Source organism: Sapajus apella, unplaced genomic scaffold (assembly GCF_009761245.1).
Source record: "Sapajus apella isolate SASKATOON/1434 unplaced genomic scaffold, GSC_monkey_1.0 scaffold14, whole genome shotgun sequence".
In the NCBI taxonomy this organism is placed as follows: Eukaryota; Metazoa; Chordata; class Mammalia; order Primates; family Cebidae; genus Sapajus; species Sapajus apella.
Genome location: NW_022436954.1, coordinates 19463041 through 19474853, shown reverse-complemented (window position 1 = coordinate 19474853; position 11813 = coordinate 19463041). Strand labels below are relative to the sequence as shown.

At 37.3% G+C, this 11813-nt stretch overlaps 1 protein-coding gene across 4 annotated transcripts in view; it reads left to right on the top strand.

Moving 5' to 3' along the window:
• Window positions 1-11813, top strand: part of HSD17B12 (hydroxysteroid 17-beta dehydrogenase 12) — a 164056-nt gene that overhangs the window by 118575 nt on the left and 33668 nt on the right. For all 4 annotated transcript variants that reach the window (XM_032283544.1, XM_032283546.1, XM_032283545.1 and 1 more), the window contains 2 exons: window positions 3320-3384; window positions 4226-4270. In XM_032283544.1, coding sequence (XP_032139435.1) covers window positions 3320-3384; window positions 4226-4270 — 110 coding nt within the window. The remainder of the gene's footprint in view (window positions 1-3319; window positions 3385-4225; window positions 4271-11813) is intronic.

Sequence of the window (11813 nt, the reverse complement as noted above, 5' to 3'; positions counted from 1 at the left end):
CACACACACACACACACACACACACACACACACACACACACACACACACACACACACCCCCACCCACCCTCTGGCATCTTTATTCTACTCTCTACCTCCATGAGACCAACTTTTTAAGCTTGGTCCCACATATGAATGAGAACATGCAATATTTGTCTTTCTGTGCCTGGCTAATCTCACTTAACACAATGACCTCCAGTTCCATCCATGTTGCTATAAATTACAGGATTTTATTCTTTTCATGGCCAAATAGTCTTTTATTGTGTTTATATACTATATTTTTCTTCATCGATTTATTTGTTGTTGGACACTTAAGTCAATTCCTTATCTTTGCTGTTGTGAATAGTGCTGCAATGAACATGGGGGTGAAGGTATCTATTTCCTATGCCGATTTCTTTTCCTTTGGATAAATGTCAGTAGTGGGATTGTTGGATCATATTAAGTTCAAAATATTTTGAGAAACCTCCATACTGTTTTCTATAGTGGTTATACTAATTTACATTCCCACCAATAGTGGATAAGAATTCAGCTTTCTCTGCATCCTTGCCAGCATCTGTAATTTTTTGGCTTTTTAATAACAGCTGTTCTAACTGGGGTAAGGTGATATCTCATTTTCATTTTGATTTAGATTTCCGTGATGATTAGTGATGTTGAGCATTTTTTCATTTATCTGCTGGCCATTTGTATGTCTTCTTTTGTGAAATATGTATCCATGTCCTCAGCCCACTTTTCATGAGTTTACTTGTTTTTTAAACTATGGAGTTGTTTGAGTTCTTTCTATATTCTAGATATTAGTGTCTTGTCGGATAGTTTGCAAATATACTCTCCCATTCACTCTGTTGATTATTTCCTGTGCTGTGCAGAAGCTTTTTGGTTGAATATGTTTTCTTATAGAGCTATGTTAAATAGATGTTCACATTTTCATTGTGTGAATAGATAGCTTTGATAGCTTTCCTTTGCTCAATTATCAGAGACACAGCTAAAGACTCTGTATTGTCAGTACAGCCATAACCAGAATAACACTTCCCTGCTTGCTTATTCAGGCACTTCCTTTGCTTAACTTTGTACTTATAGTACATGTTAAGATTACAAAGTCAACTGTGCTGCTTGCAAAGTTCCCAGATATTTTTTTTTAATGAAATCTGGATTTTAAAAGATTTATAATTACACTGTTAATTTTTTTGCATTTTGAAATTTAGCATTAATATTCCCATGGGCTAGAGGGAAATCTGAAGAAAGTTTTCTTGATACGAAGAGTGAAGGGAGATAGTTTACTGTACATCATGAAATTTTTTTAAATTCTGATGAATATTACAACTTGCCAATGCCTTTCTGTGAAGACTCTGTTATCTTAAACTGATGTAAAGAATATTTTGTTTATGTGCAATATTTTAACAGATATTTTGAGTTTTGCTATTTCTCTTAGTCATATTCTAAATTAGTCATCCTTCATAATTCTGTAAGTGGTTAAAGCAAAGTCAAGAGAACATAAAGCCTTATCTTCAACTAGTTTGGGCTTAATTGTTAACAGAGCTTTTATAGAATTGACTCTTGGAATCCCTGGTGGGTGGAGAGCCTATCAAATAAAATAAAAATGGATTTCCACCTGCTGTTATTAATTATGGTTAGATACTATCCCTATTCAGATGAGTGTGAATCCTAATTTAATAAAGCTTGCTTTGTTATTGTCTTTTGCTTATATATTATCTGACCGGCTTCAGTGGTATTGTTCAAGCCATCCTGACCAAATTTTGCAAGTAAAATCTTGTGACTTACAGCCTCAAGTGATTGGCTTATAATTAAATAGAAAACCCTCACTGAGCTCCTTTGAACTACTAATTTTTTTAGACTATTGAAAAGTTATTATTACTACTATCAGGTTTTTCTGGCATAATTCCTTATAAGCTGTGGCAGAGTGATCATAATGTCATCATCTTGCAACTGAAACTTCTCTTTTTTAAATACTTGATCATTTTATTAAACATTACTATGAGATTTTTATTATTTAGTTATTGTGTTGTTGGTTTTTTTTCTGAATTGAATACTGCATAAAGGTATATAAAGGCTTTACTATGGTGGTTAAAAGCCTAGTCTCTGACGTTGAATTTCCTGAGTTTGAATCCTCGCCTACTTTGCTCTGTGACCTTGGACAATTTATTTAACTGCTGCGAACTTCAGTTTCCTAATATGTAAAAGGAAACTAATAATAGAACTACCTAATAAGGCTGTTGTGATGATTAAGTGTAGATAGGTAGGTAGATAGATCATCTATCTCATGAGTTACTTATTTGTTTAAAATAAATTCCAAGATGTTTTATTTATTTTTTGATTCCTGCAAATGTTCCTTATTCTGGGTTTGTCTTTGTCTTTCTAGGGCTAGGGAAAACCATAGGATATTTGAGTATTAAGATCTTGTATCTAAATATATATAGGTTTATTCATATCTTACCAATTGTCTTGTAGCCCCAACTTTAATTTAGGTGTTTGGGAAGGGAAGGAGATGGCAGTATAAGGAAAATTAAGACATGACCTCAACTTTTGATAGATGGTTTAATGAAGACATTTAGTCTGACCCACTCCCTTGGCCACCAGAAAGAAGCCTTCCCTCACTTTCCAGTGAAGTCAGGCTCTGCAGGAATAGACTCCCATGGCACTCTTCTCTGTCATGAAATAATTGTTTGATTCTCTTTGTTGAATGCCTTTCTTTTCCTACTAGATTATATGCTCCATGATGCCAACACTTTTTCCCCCACTTTTAAAGTTCCTAGCACATGTCTTGCTCAAAAGTATACGGCACATATTTGTTGAATGATTAAACAAGCTCTCATTCTGGAGCGAAACAAAATGCGATGCATATAGTACGTGACTAATCCCAAGTCACATGTTTTCTAAAAACAGTTATAACTAGAACTTAGGTTTCCAGTATCTTGGACCACAGTGCTCTCCACTCTGTCTACTACATTATGAAACGTTAAGGTCTAGAGAAGAGTTAAGTAATATCTCCAAATAACAGTATGATAGATGCAGAATATACATATCCCAAAGGGCTATGGAAAGTGAGAGGCAAGTATAAGTTCTGTCAGTTGTTGGATGGTAGGTTAGTTGTTGGAAAATTTAATGCAGGAAGAGACATTTGAGTTGGACTTTTAAGGACAGATAGATTTTGGATAGAAAAGTGTAGAAAAGGTTACTCCAGCTATAAATAGTATTTTATATAATTAGATGTATAATTTTAGTCTTGATATCTTTAATGTCATTATTTTAATAAGTCTTTAAAATATACATATGTTACTCAGTTGATGATCTTGTTCTATTTCAGTGAACAACGTGGGAATGTCATATGAGTATCCTGAACACTTTTTGGACATTCCTGACTTGGACAATGTAAGACTTTCTTTGTATGTTATGGTAACAAAAAGAATGCATGCAGGTTTTGGTATGACAATTCATACTGTGACTGAAGTCCAGCTGCCTGTGGTTCACACCCTGGCTCTTCTGCTTACTACCTGAGCTCCCTGGGTGTGGGCCTCACCCTACTTAGTCTCAGTTTACTTGCTCATTAAATGGGCAGCTTCATAGAGATATTAGAAGGATGGAATGAGGAAACCATTTATAACCTCACTTATACAGTGCCAGATTCAATAATAGCTCTAGTTTTGTTATTATACTTATTTTTGTTTGTGTTATATCAAAACAGCTGTTTTAAGTTTTAGGATTCTAAACATCAACTTAAACATTGCAAATATGTTAATACACAGCAACATGGTTGATTCAGATAAATCAGCTCTACCAAAATGAAAGTGACATCCTTGATGCATGCATAATCCTTTACTGAAAATGAGAAAAGCATATCATTAAAGGACTATGTAAAATTTTAAAAATTATTGCAAATCCTAGGTTCAGTGATTTCTACACTCTATACTAGCAGAAAGAAAATTGCAAAGTATTCTATTTATTTTAGATTTAATGTGTCTTTTTACTTCCAGATTTTACTTGCACGCATACTTTGGATTCTGCATGTTAGCATCAGTTATCACCTTAGTTAGGAAAATGTAACACTGAGAGTAAAATAAATTCTGTCTCTACCCCAACTCGTGTCATTCTTCCAAAATCTCTGCACTATCTGGGGAAATGTTCAGTGCTTCTCTAGATTACCTAAGTAGATATATAATGGGGTCATTTTCATGATCAAGTATATATAAAACTCTCAATTTTTTTTTTGCAGATGATCAAGAAAATGATAAATGTTAATATTCTTTCTGTTTGTAAGGTAAGCAGCTTCTTTATAAAGATGTCATCCTTTTTTGGTTCTTTCTATTTAAAAGCACTGACATAAACAGCTTGTTCACCTGAGTCTACTCTTGTTTAGATGTAGATACATACAGTCCAGATAAAAGTGGTCTTAAGTTATTTTTTCAGAAAGTATAAAGGACTGAAGACCAAGCAGGTGCCTGTATTATTTTACTTCTCATTTATTTTATTTTTTAATTTTTTATTTCCATAGGATATCGGGGAATAGGTGGTGTTTGGTTACATAAGTAAGTTCTTTAGTGGTGATTTGTGAGATTTTGTTGCACCCATCACCTGAGCAGTATACATTGCACACAATTTGTAGTCTTTTATCCCTCACCTCCTTCCCACTGTTTTCCCCTGAGTCCCCAAAGTCCATTGTATCATTCTTATGCCTTTGCATCTTCATAGCTTAGCTCCCACTTATGAGTGAGAACACAGGATGTTTGGTTTTCCATTCCTGAGTTACAGTTTCATTCACGTTGCTACAAATGCCATTAATTCATTTCCTTTTTATGGCTGAGTAATATTCCATCATATATATATTTTTATTATATATCATTCTCCATTCATGGATTGATGGGCATTTGGGTTGATTCCACGCTTTTGCAATTGCAAGTTGTGCTGCTATAAACATGCATGTGCAAGTATCTTTTTTGTATAACGACTTATTTTTCCTCTGGGAAAATACCCAGTAGTGAGATAGCTGGGACAAATGGTAGTTCTACTTTTAGTCCTTTAAGGAATCGCCACACTGTTTTCCATACTGGTTGTACTAGTTTAAATTCCCACCAGCAGTGTAGGAATGTTCCCTGTTCACCGCATCCATACCAACTTCTATTATTTTTTGATTTTTTGATTATGGCCATTCTTGCAGGAGTAAGGAGGTATTGCATTGTGGTTTTGGTTTGCATTTCCCTGATGATTAGTGATGCTGAGCATTTTTTCCTATGTTTATTAGCCATTTGTGTATTGTCTTTTGAGAATTGTCTATTCATGTCCTTAGCCCACTTTTTGATGGGATTATTTGCTTTTTTCTTGCTAATTTGCTTGAGTTCATTGTAAATTCTGGATATTAGCCCTTTGTCAGATGTATAGGATGTATAGATTGTGAAGATTTTCTCCCACTTTGTGGGTTGCCTGTGTACTCTACTAATGTTCCTTTTGCCATGCAAAAGCTCTTTAGTTTAATGAAGTCCTAGCTATTGTATTTATCTTTGTTTTTATTGCATTTGCTTTGGGGTTCTTGATCATGAAATCCTTGCCTAATCCAATGTCTAGAAGGGTTTTTCCAATGATATCTTCTAGAATTTTTATAGTTTCAAGTCTTAGATTTACATCCTTCATCCATCTTGAGTTGATTTTTGTATAAGGTGAGAGATGGGATCCAATTTCATTCTCCTACATATGGCTTGCCAGTTATCCAGCACCATTTGTTGAATAGGGTATCCTTTCTCCACTTTATGTTTTTGTTTGCTTTGTTGAAGATCAGTTGGCTGTAAGTATTTGGGTTTATTTCTGGGGTCTCTGTTCTGTTCAATTGGTCTATGTGACTATTTTTATACGAGTACCATGCTGTTTTAGTGACTTTGAAATCAGGTAATGTGATGCCTCCAGATTTGTTCTTTTTGGTTAGTCTTTTTTTGGCTATGTGGTCTTTATTTTGGTTCCATAATGAATTTTAGGATTGTTTTTTATAGTTCTGTGAAGAATGATGGTGGTATTTTGATGGGAATTGCATTGAATTTGTAGATTGCTTTTGGCAGTAGGGTCATTTTCACAATATTGATTCTACCCATCCATGATCATGGGATGTGTTTCCATTTGTTTGTGTCATCTATGATTTCTTTCAGCAGTGTTTTGTAGTTTATTAAATGCTTTCTGTTTATTAAATGCCTTCTACATGTAAGCACTGTGGTAGGCGCTGGGACTACAAAAACAAGACTGGTGATTTATTTGTACAAAGATTTCATCCACATGCTATTTGTCACTGATAAATTGTTTCCATTTTGTCTTCCCCAGGATTCTTTTAAGTTGAGGAATTTAAATGTTGTGGTAAAGCATTGTATGGGAATATGGAACTATAAAGTAATGAGTGTGATTTTCCATAGCCACTCATAATAACTCATCTGGTTGCTAGTTGCTATGCATGTGTTATAGTCATGTCACATGTATGTGCCAACAAAAGACAACAAGCCAATACCTGCCAAAAGAAGGAATACTTAGCAAGTATGAGCATCTCAACACCATTTTTTCTTATATTGTATTAGTAACTACAAAATTGTGCTATACCTTGGTTATACATACCAGAACGGTGAAAAATAATTGCCTGAGGCAGGATTCTCATGGGCAGTGTCAGATACTTGAAATCTGAACATACTCATAGAAAGTCAAATCCATTTTCAATAACTCATATATACTAGTTTAAGGAAATTCAAAAACTGATTAACTTATTGTTTAACTTTGTTGTTATTAGCCAAGTTTTTTTTCTCATGTAAGATTCCGTTTAAGTGAGGTAAACTAATTACAAGTGGATCTGTGAGTGAGCCTGGAGCAAGACTCTCATGCACAAAATTGATGCTTTTAAAACATGGCTAATAGGAATATATCTAATAGTCCTAGATCATTACAAGGGCTCTCAAAATGTTATTGTTGTTCTTAAACTCAGAGCTGATACAGATTTTAATAATATTTAGAACTATGACTTTATTTTTTAGCAAGCAAAGGTTTTTGATCAAAATCCATATCACTTCTAGTCTACATAAAATATGTATTACCATACGTATTACCATACGTATTTTATGATGCATGTGTTTTTCTTGCTTATACTGAGAGAAAGGCATTCACCTTGACAAAATTTTGTATGTGACGCTCCCAGGTTTAGGGCTCTTTGGTGCTGCTGTGATTTGCCCTATAATATATTTGGATGAATTGCACCTATTATTCTTTAGTTGACTCTGTTATGTTGCCAGGGCCAGGGCCACATTTTCAGTAGCAATGGCTGTTTGGAGCCCTGGGGAAACTTAAAAGAAGATGAAAATTGGTGCAGCTACAGAATCACCAAAGGTTTTATTGTGGCTGGACATCAGGGGAACTAGGGCATGGATGTCTGCAGCCTAATGCCACAGTGAATTTCTCAGAAAAGGCCCGTGTAAGGAAGAGAACAACCTCTTCTTACCATCAATGTTGATCCAAGTTTTATTTCCTCACTAAACCACATGACAGGGAATAACTGGCTGAGGAGTGTTCCAGGAGAGATTGGTGAAATCAGCTTGGCCTTGTGACGTTGGACTTGTGTCCCTAGTTTGGAGATGTTTGCTGAGAAGGGCCCCAGTATCTTATTGTAAGGCCTGTACTGTGCCATGAACATTGAATGACCTGGCTTTACATTCCTTCAGATCTACGTATTTATGTCCTGGATCAGTAGGTCAGATGATTGTAAAAAATTATGTAAGTTCCACGTTTCAATAGAGGAATGATAGAAGTGAAATATCCTGACACCCAAGGAATTGCAGGTCACCACTGGATAAAATGGTAATGACGTGGCCAGAAAAATATTGTGGAAGAAATATTAATCAGAATAGTTTTGAATATAGACCCTTGATGTTTAATCATAAACAGCTCTCCCAGGCCACTTAGTTCTCCAGTTTCATCCGATTGTTTTACTTTTTAACCTTATCCAGTATTTTGAGTTTGTTCCTTTCTTCCCTCTCAGTGGCTCACTTCAAAGGACTTTCCCTTTACAAGGGATTTTAGAAGCCTTGTTGCCTGCTTTTCCAGTTTTACTCTTAAATCCTTCAGGGATAAATTTAGTCTTGTTCCTGTTCCCTGCCTGCATACAGTTAAGTGATATAGAAACTCTATATGTAGGTAACCAATATGGCAGGTAGATCAGTCTCAAACTGTAAGAGAAGTCCTATTAGATAGAGCTTTCTTCTGATTGCAGATGCTCTGTGACTAAAATCTAAGATACATCTTATTTCTTATCAAGAACAATGACCTTTATACCAGAAACGGTGGAGTTTAGAGACAACTGAACCTCAAGGTATTGAACCACACTTTTCTAAAAATAGTTTTATACCTGGAGGGATTTCCATCCCAGAATACTGAGAGTTTGCAAATGAAATTGTTAAGGTGATATTGATTGCTATTAGAGAAATCATGGAGAGTGGAAGAAGTGCCGCAACTCCAGAGGCAGACAAATGTCCGTCTCATTTCAAACGGGGTATATGCTGAGCTTCACGTCAGTCCAAAGACAGGTTCTAAAACAGATATGGTTGTACTGTTCATTTCTGATTTGAGATCACTTTTTCTAACAGCTACCAAATTTGGGGTTGCCTTCCTTTTCTGGGCCAGATTGTTCTTTGATTCTTTTAATCACAATTTTCAGACCTCAAGAGACCCTAGACTCTTCACTCCTTTTCAGTTAAGCACTGCCCAAACAGTGTTACCTGAACTGCTCGTGGCGCCTATGGAAAGATGTGGAAGCCATTCCTTCAGGTGATGCTGGGCCCTAAAACTGCTGCTGCACTTACTGAATGAGGTGGAAGCTAGAGATTGGCCCTGCCTATGGCTGAACCTCTTAGAAATGTGCAGGCCACCATTCTGACAAATAGAGAGGATGTTCTGACCTTCTTTATTACCTTTTTCTTAGCAGAGAAGGAAATGGATGGGGGTGTGGCCCAAAGTGAAATATATTAAGAACCTCCACATCCTGTGAAATACCATTGTGTTTTGTTGTTTGCTTTATTTGGGAATGGGAAAGAGCATCTCAAGCAGGGGGTTATATGAATTTCTTTTTACTTTTTTAAAGTTAGTTTGAGATTTAATGTTTTTATATTTAATTTTTTAATTTTTGGGGGGGTCAATATAATACTTAAAGCAGGAGCTTACAATTTAGTTCTTCCTTCATTAGATGCTCAACCAAGGTGGGGGCTTAAAACCATTTCTTATTAGGGGTGGGTGTGGGTGGGGGGCCTTTCTGAACCCTCCAGAGTGTCCTATGCCCACTGCATGTCTTCCCTTTATGAGCATTTCATTTTTAGACTCTTCCTTTCTTTGTGTGTGTGTGTGTGTGTGTGTGTGTGTGTGTGTGTGTGTGTGTGTGTTTTTGAGTGTTTGAGACTCTGTCACCCAGAATGGAGTGCAGTGACACTATCATAGCTCACTATAACCTTGAACTACTCGTCTCAAGTGATCCTCCTGCCTTAGCCTCTTGAGTAGCTGGGACTACAGGCATGCACCACCATGGCTGGCTAATTTTTAATTTTTTTATAGAGATAGAGTCTTGCTATGTTGCCCAGGCTGGACTGGCATTTCTAGCCTCAAGAAATCCTCTTGCCTTTGCTTCCCAAAGTGCTGGGATTACAGGTGTGAGTCACCATGCCCAGCCTAGAGTTTTTCTTAGACTGAGTCTCTCTTTCAGTTGAGAGCCTCCCTACAGATTGTAAGCACCATGAGGGTTGGTACCATCTCCTTTTCCTTTCCTGCTGAATCATACCCTCAGCCTCACATATGTCAGGTGTACAACACATTTTTTTTTAAATAAATGAATGATTTTTTAAAACTGAAAATTCTGGTTTTAGTTCAAGTACTTTGGGAGTAAGGGCCACACTGATTGTATGTGGCCCTAGAAGGTTGAACTTGAATCAATGGTTATTTATACTGAAGTAAATTGTGAGAACTTCCTAATCTTTGGATCTGATAGAAGTGGAAGAAGCAGAAGGTGAGTCCCTTTTCTGATGCTGAGTCGGAGGTTGTAAACTATTGGTCTGTGGGCCAGATGTGGCTGACAAACATATTTTGATTGGCCCAGTTTTCAAAATCAGGAAATTTTACACCCAGATTTCTAACTTCTCTTAGGCCTGTAGCTCCCCCGGTTGCCACAGTCCCCACCAGTCCCTGTTATTTGATTTACCTCACTCATTTACGTTACCTCCCTGACCCTTTTAGGCACCGGAGTTTGGGTTCTTCTGTTCTAGGTGACTCTAGGTGTTCAATCTACTCAAACGGAATAACTGCTTGGGAAATTGAGGGATTAGAATGACATCGACTAAATTACTCTCTTCTGCCTTAGTCCCTTTGGGCTGCTCTAACATAATACCTTAGACTGGATAGTTTATAAAGAGCATAAACTTACTGAGTTCTGGAGGCTGGGAAGTCCAAGATCAGTGCCCCTGCATGCAGATTTGGTGTTGGGTGAAGACCCCATTCTTCATAGATAGAGACCTCTTGCCATATCCTTGTGGCAGAAGAGGCAAACAAGCTCCCTCAGGCCTCTTTTTATAAGGGCAGCAATCCCATGTGTGAGGGTGGCACCCTCATGATGTAATCATTTTTCAAAGGCCCCACCTACCTCTTAATGTCACCACATTGGGGGTTAGGTTTCAACATACGAATTTTGGAAAGGTAGGGTCTGGTGCAGTGGCTCACACCTGTAATCCCAGCACTTTGGGAAGCCAAGGCGGGTGGATCCCTTGAGATCAGGAGTTCAAAACCAGCCTGGCCAACATGGTGAAACCCCGTCTTTACCAAAAATACAAAAATTAGCCAGGCATGGTGGCATGCGCCTGTAATCCCAGCTACTCAGGAGGCTGAGGCAGGAGGATTGCTTGAGCCTGGGAGTTCAAGACCAGCCTGACCAACATGGAAAAACCCTGTCTCTACCAAAAATACAAAAATTACTCACATCTGTAGTCCCAGCTACTCATGAGGCTGAGACAGGTGGATCACTTGAACCCGGGGGGCAGAGGTTGTAGTGAGCCAAGATCGTGCCACTGGACTCCAGCCTGGGTGACAGAGCAAGACTCTGTCTCAGAAACAAAACAAAACAAAACAAAAAACAAATTTTGGAGGGTGGGGACACAAACATTTAGACTTGGCATCTTCCATTGCATGATTCTGTGAAATCAGAGTATGAGGCTCTTTGCATGCTTTTTGAAAAGCTATTTTTTCCTTTTGATACCACAGTGTATTCATTGTCACTTAGCCAGAAGCTCCTTATGTAATGCCCTGCCCATGGAATAAATGATAAAAGTTTAGATGAATGGTCAGTTGGGTGAAAAGCACGGAAACATTTGTTTTTACCTGGATTTGCCTCTGGCATGTGACACAATGCCAGTAGGGGGAGCCCTCTATTAATTTGAAAATCCGTGAGACCAGTCTCTGTTCAGCAGTCTAATTGTATTTAATTTAGGGATTATGTTAAGAATGCATCCTGGCACCCTGCCTCAAGAATTTAACAGCATTAGTAATATAATAAATTATGGGAAGGAGAGTATAACCCTCACCATTGATCCCCATCCCTAGCTTTTCTAGATGAAGGCATTCCAAGTTAATATCTAGAGTGTTTTAATCCATTTTGAAATCAGTTATCATTATGCTCCTAAAATTTTCCAAATTATTGGATACATTTAGCCCTTAGAGTGTCATAGTAGTGGACTGCTTCAGGCATAACTACAAAATGATGGTTTTGCCAAACGGCATGACAACCACTCTGCATAGTTTTCTTCTTTCTAAAATGA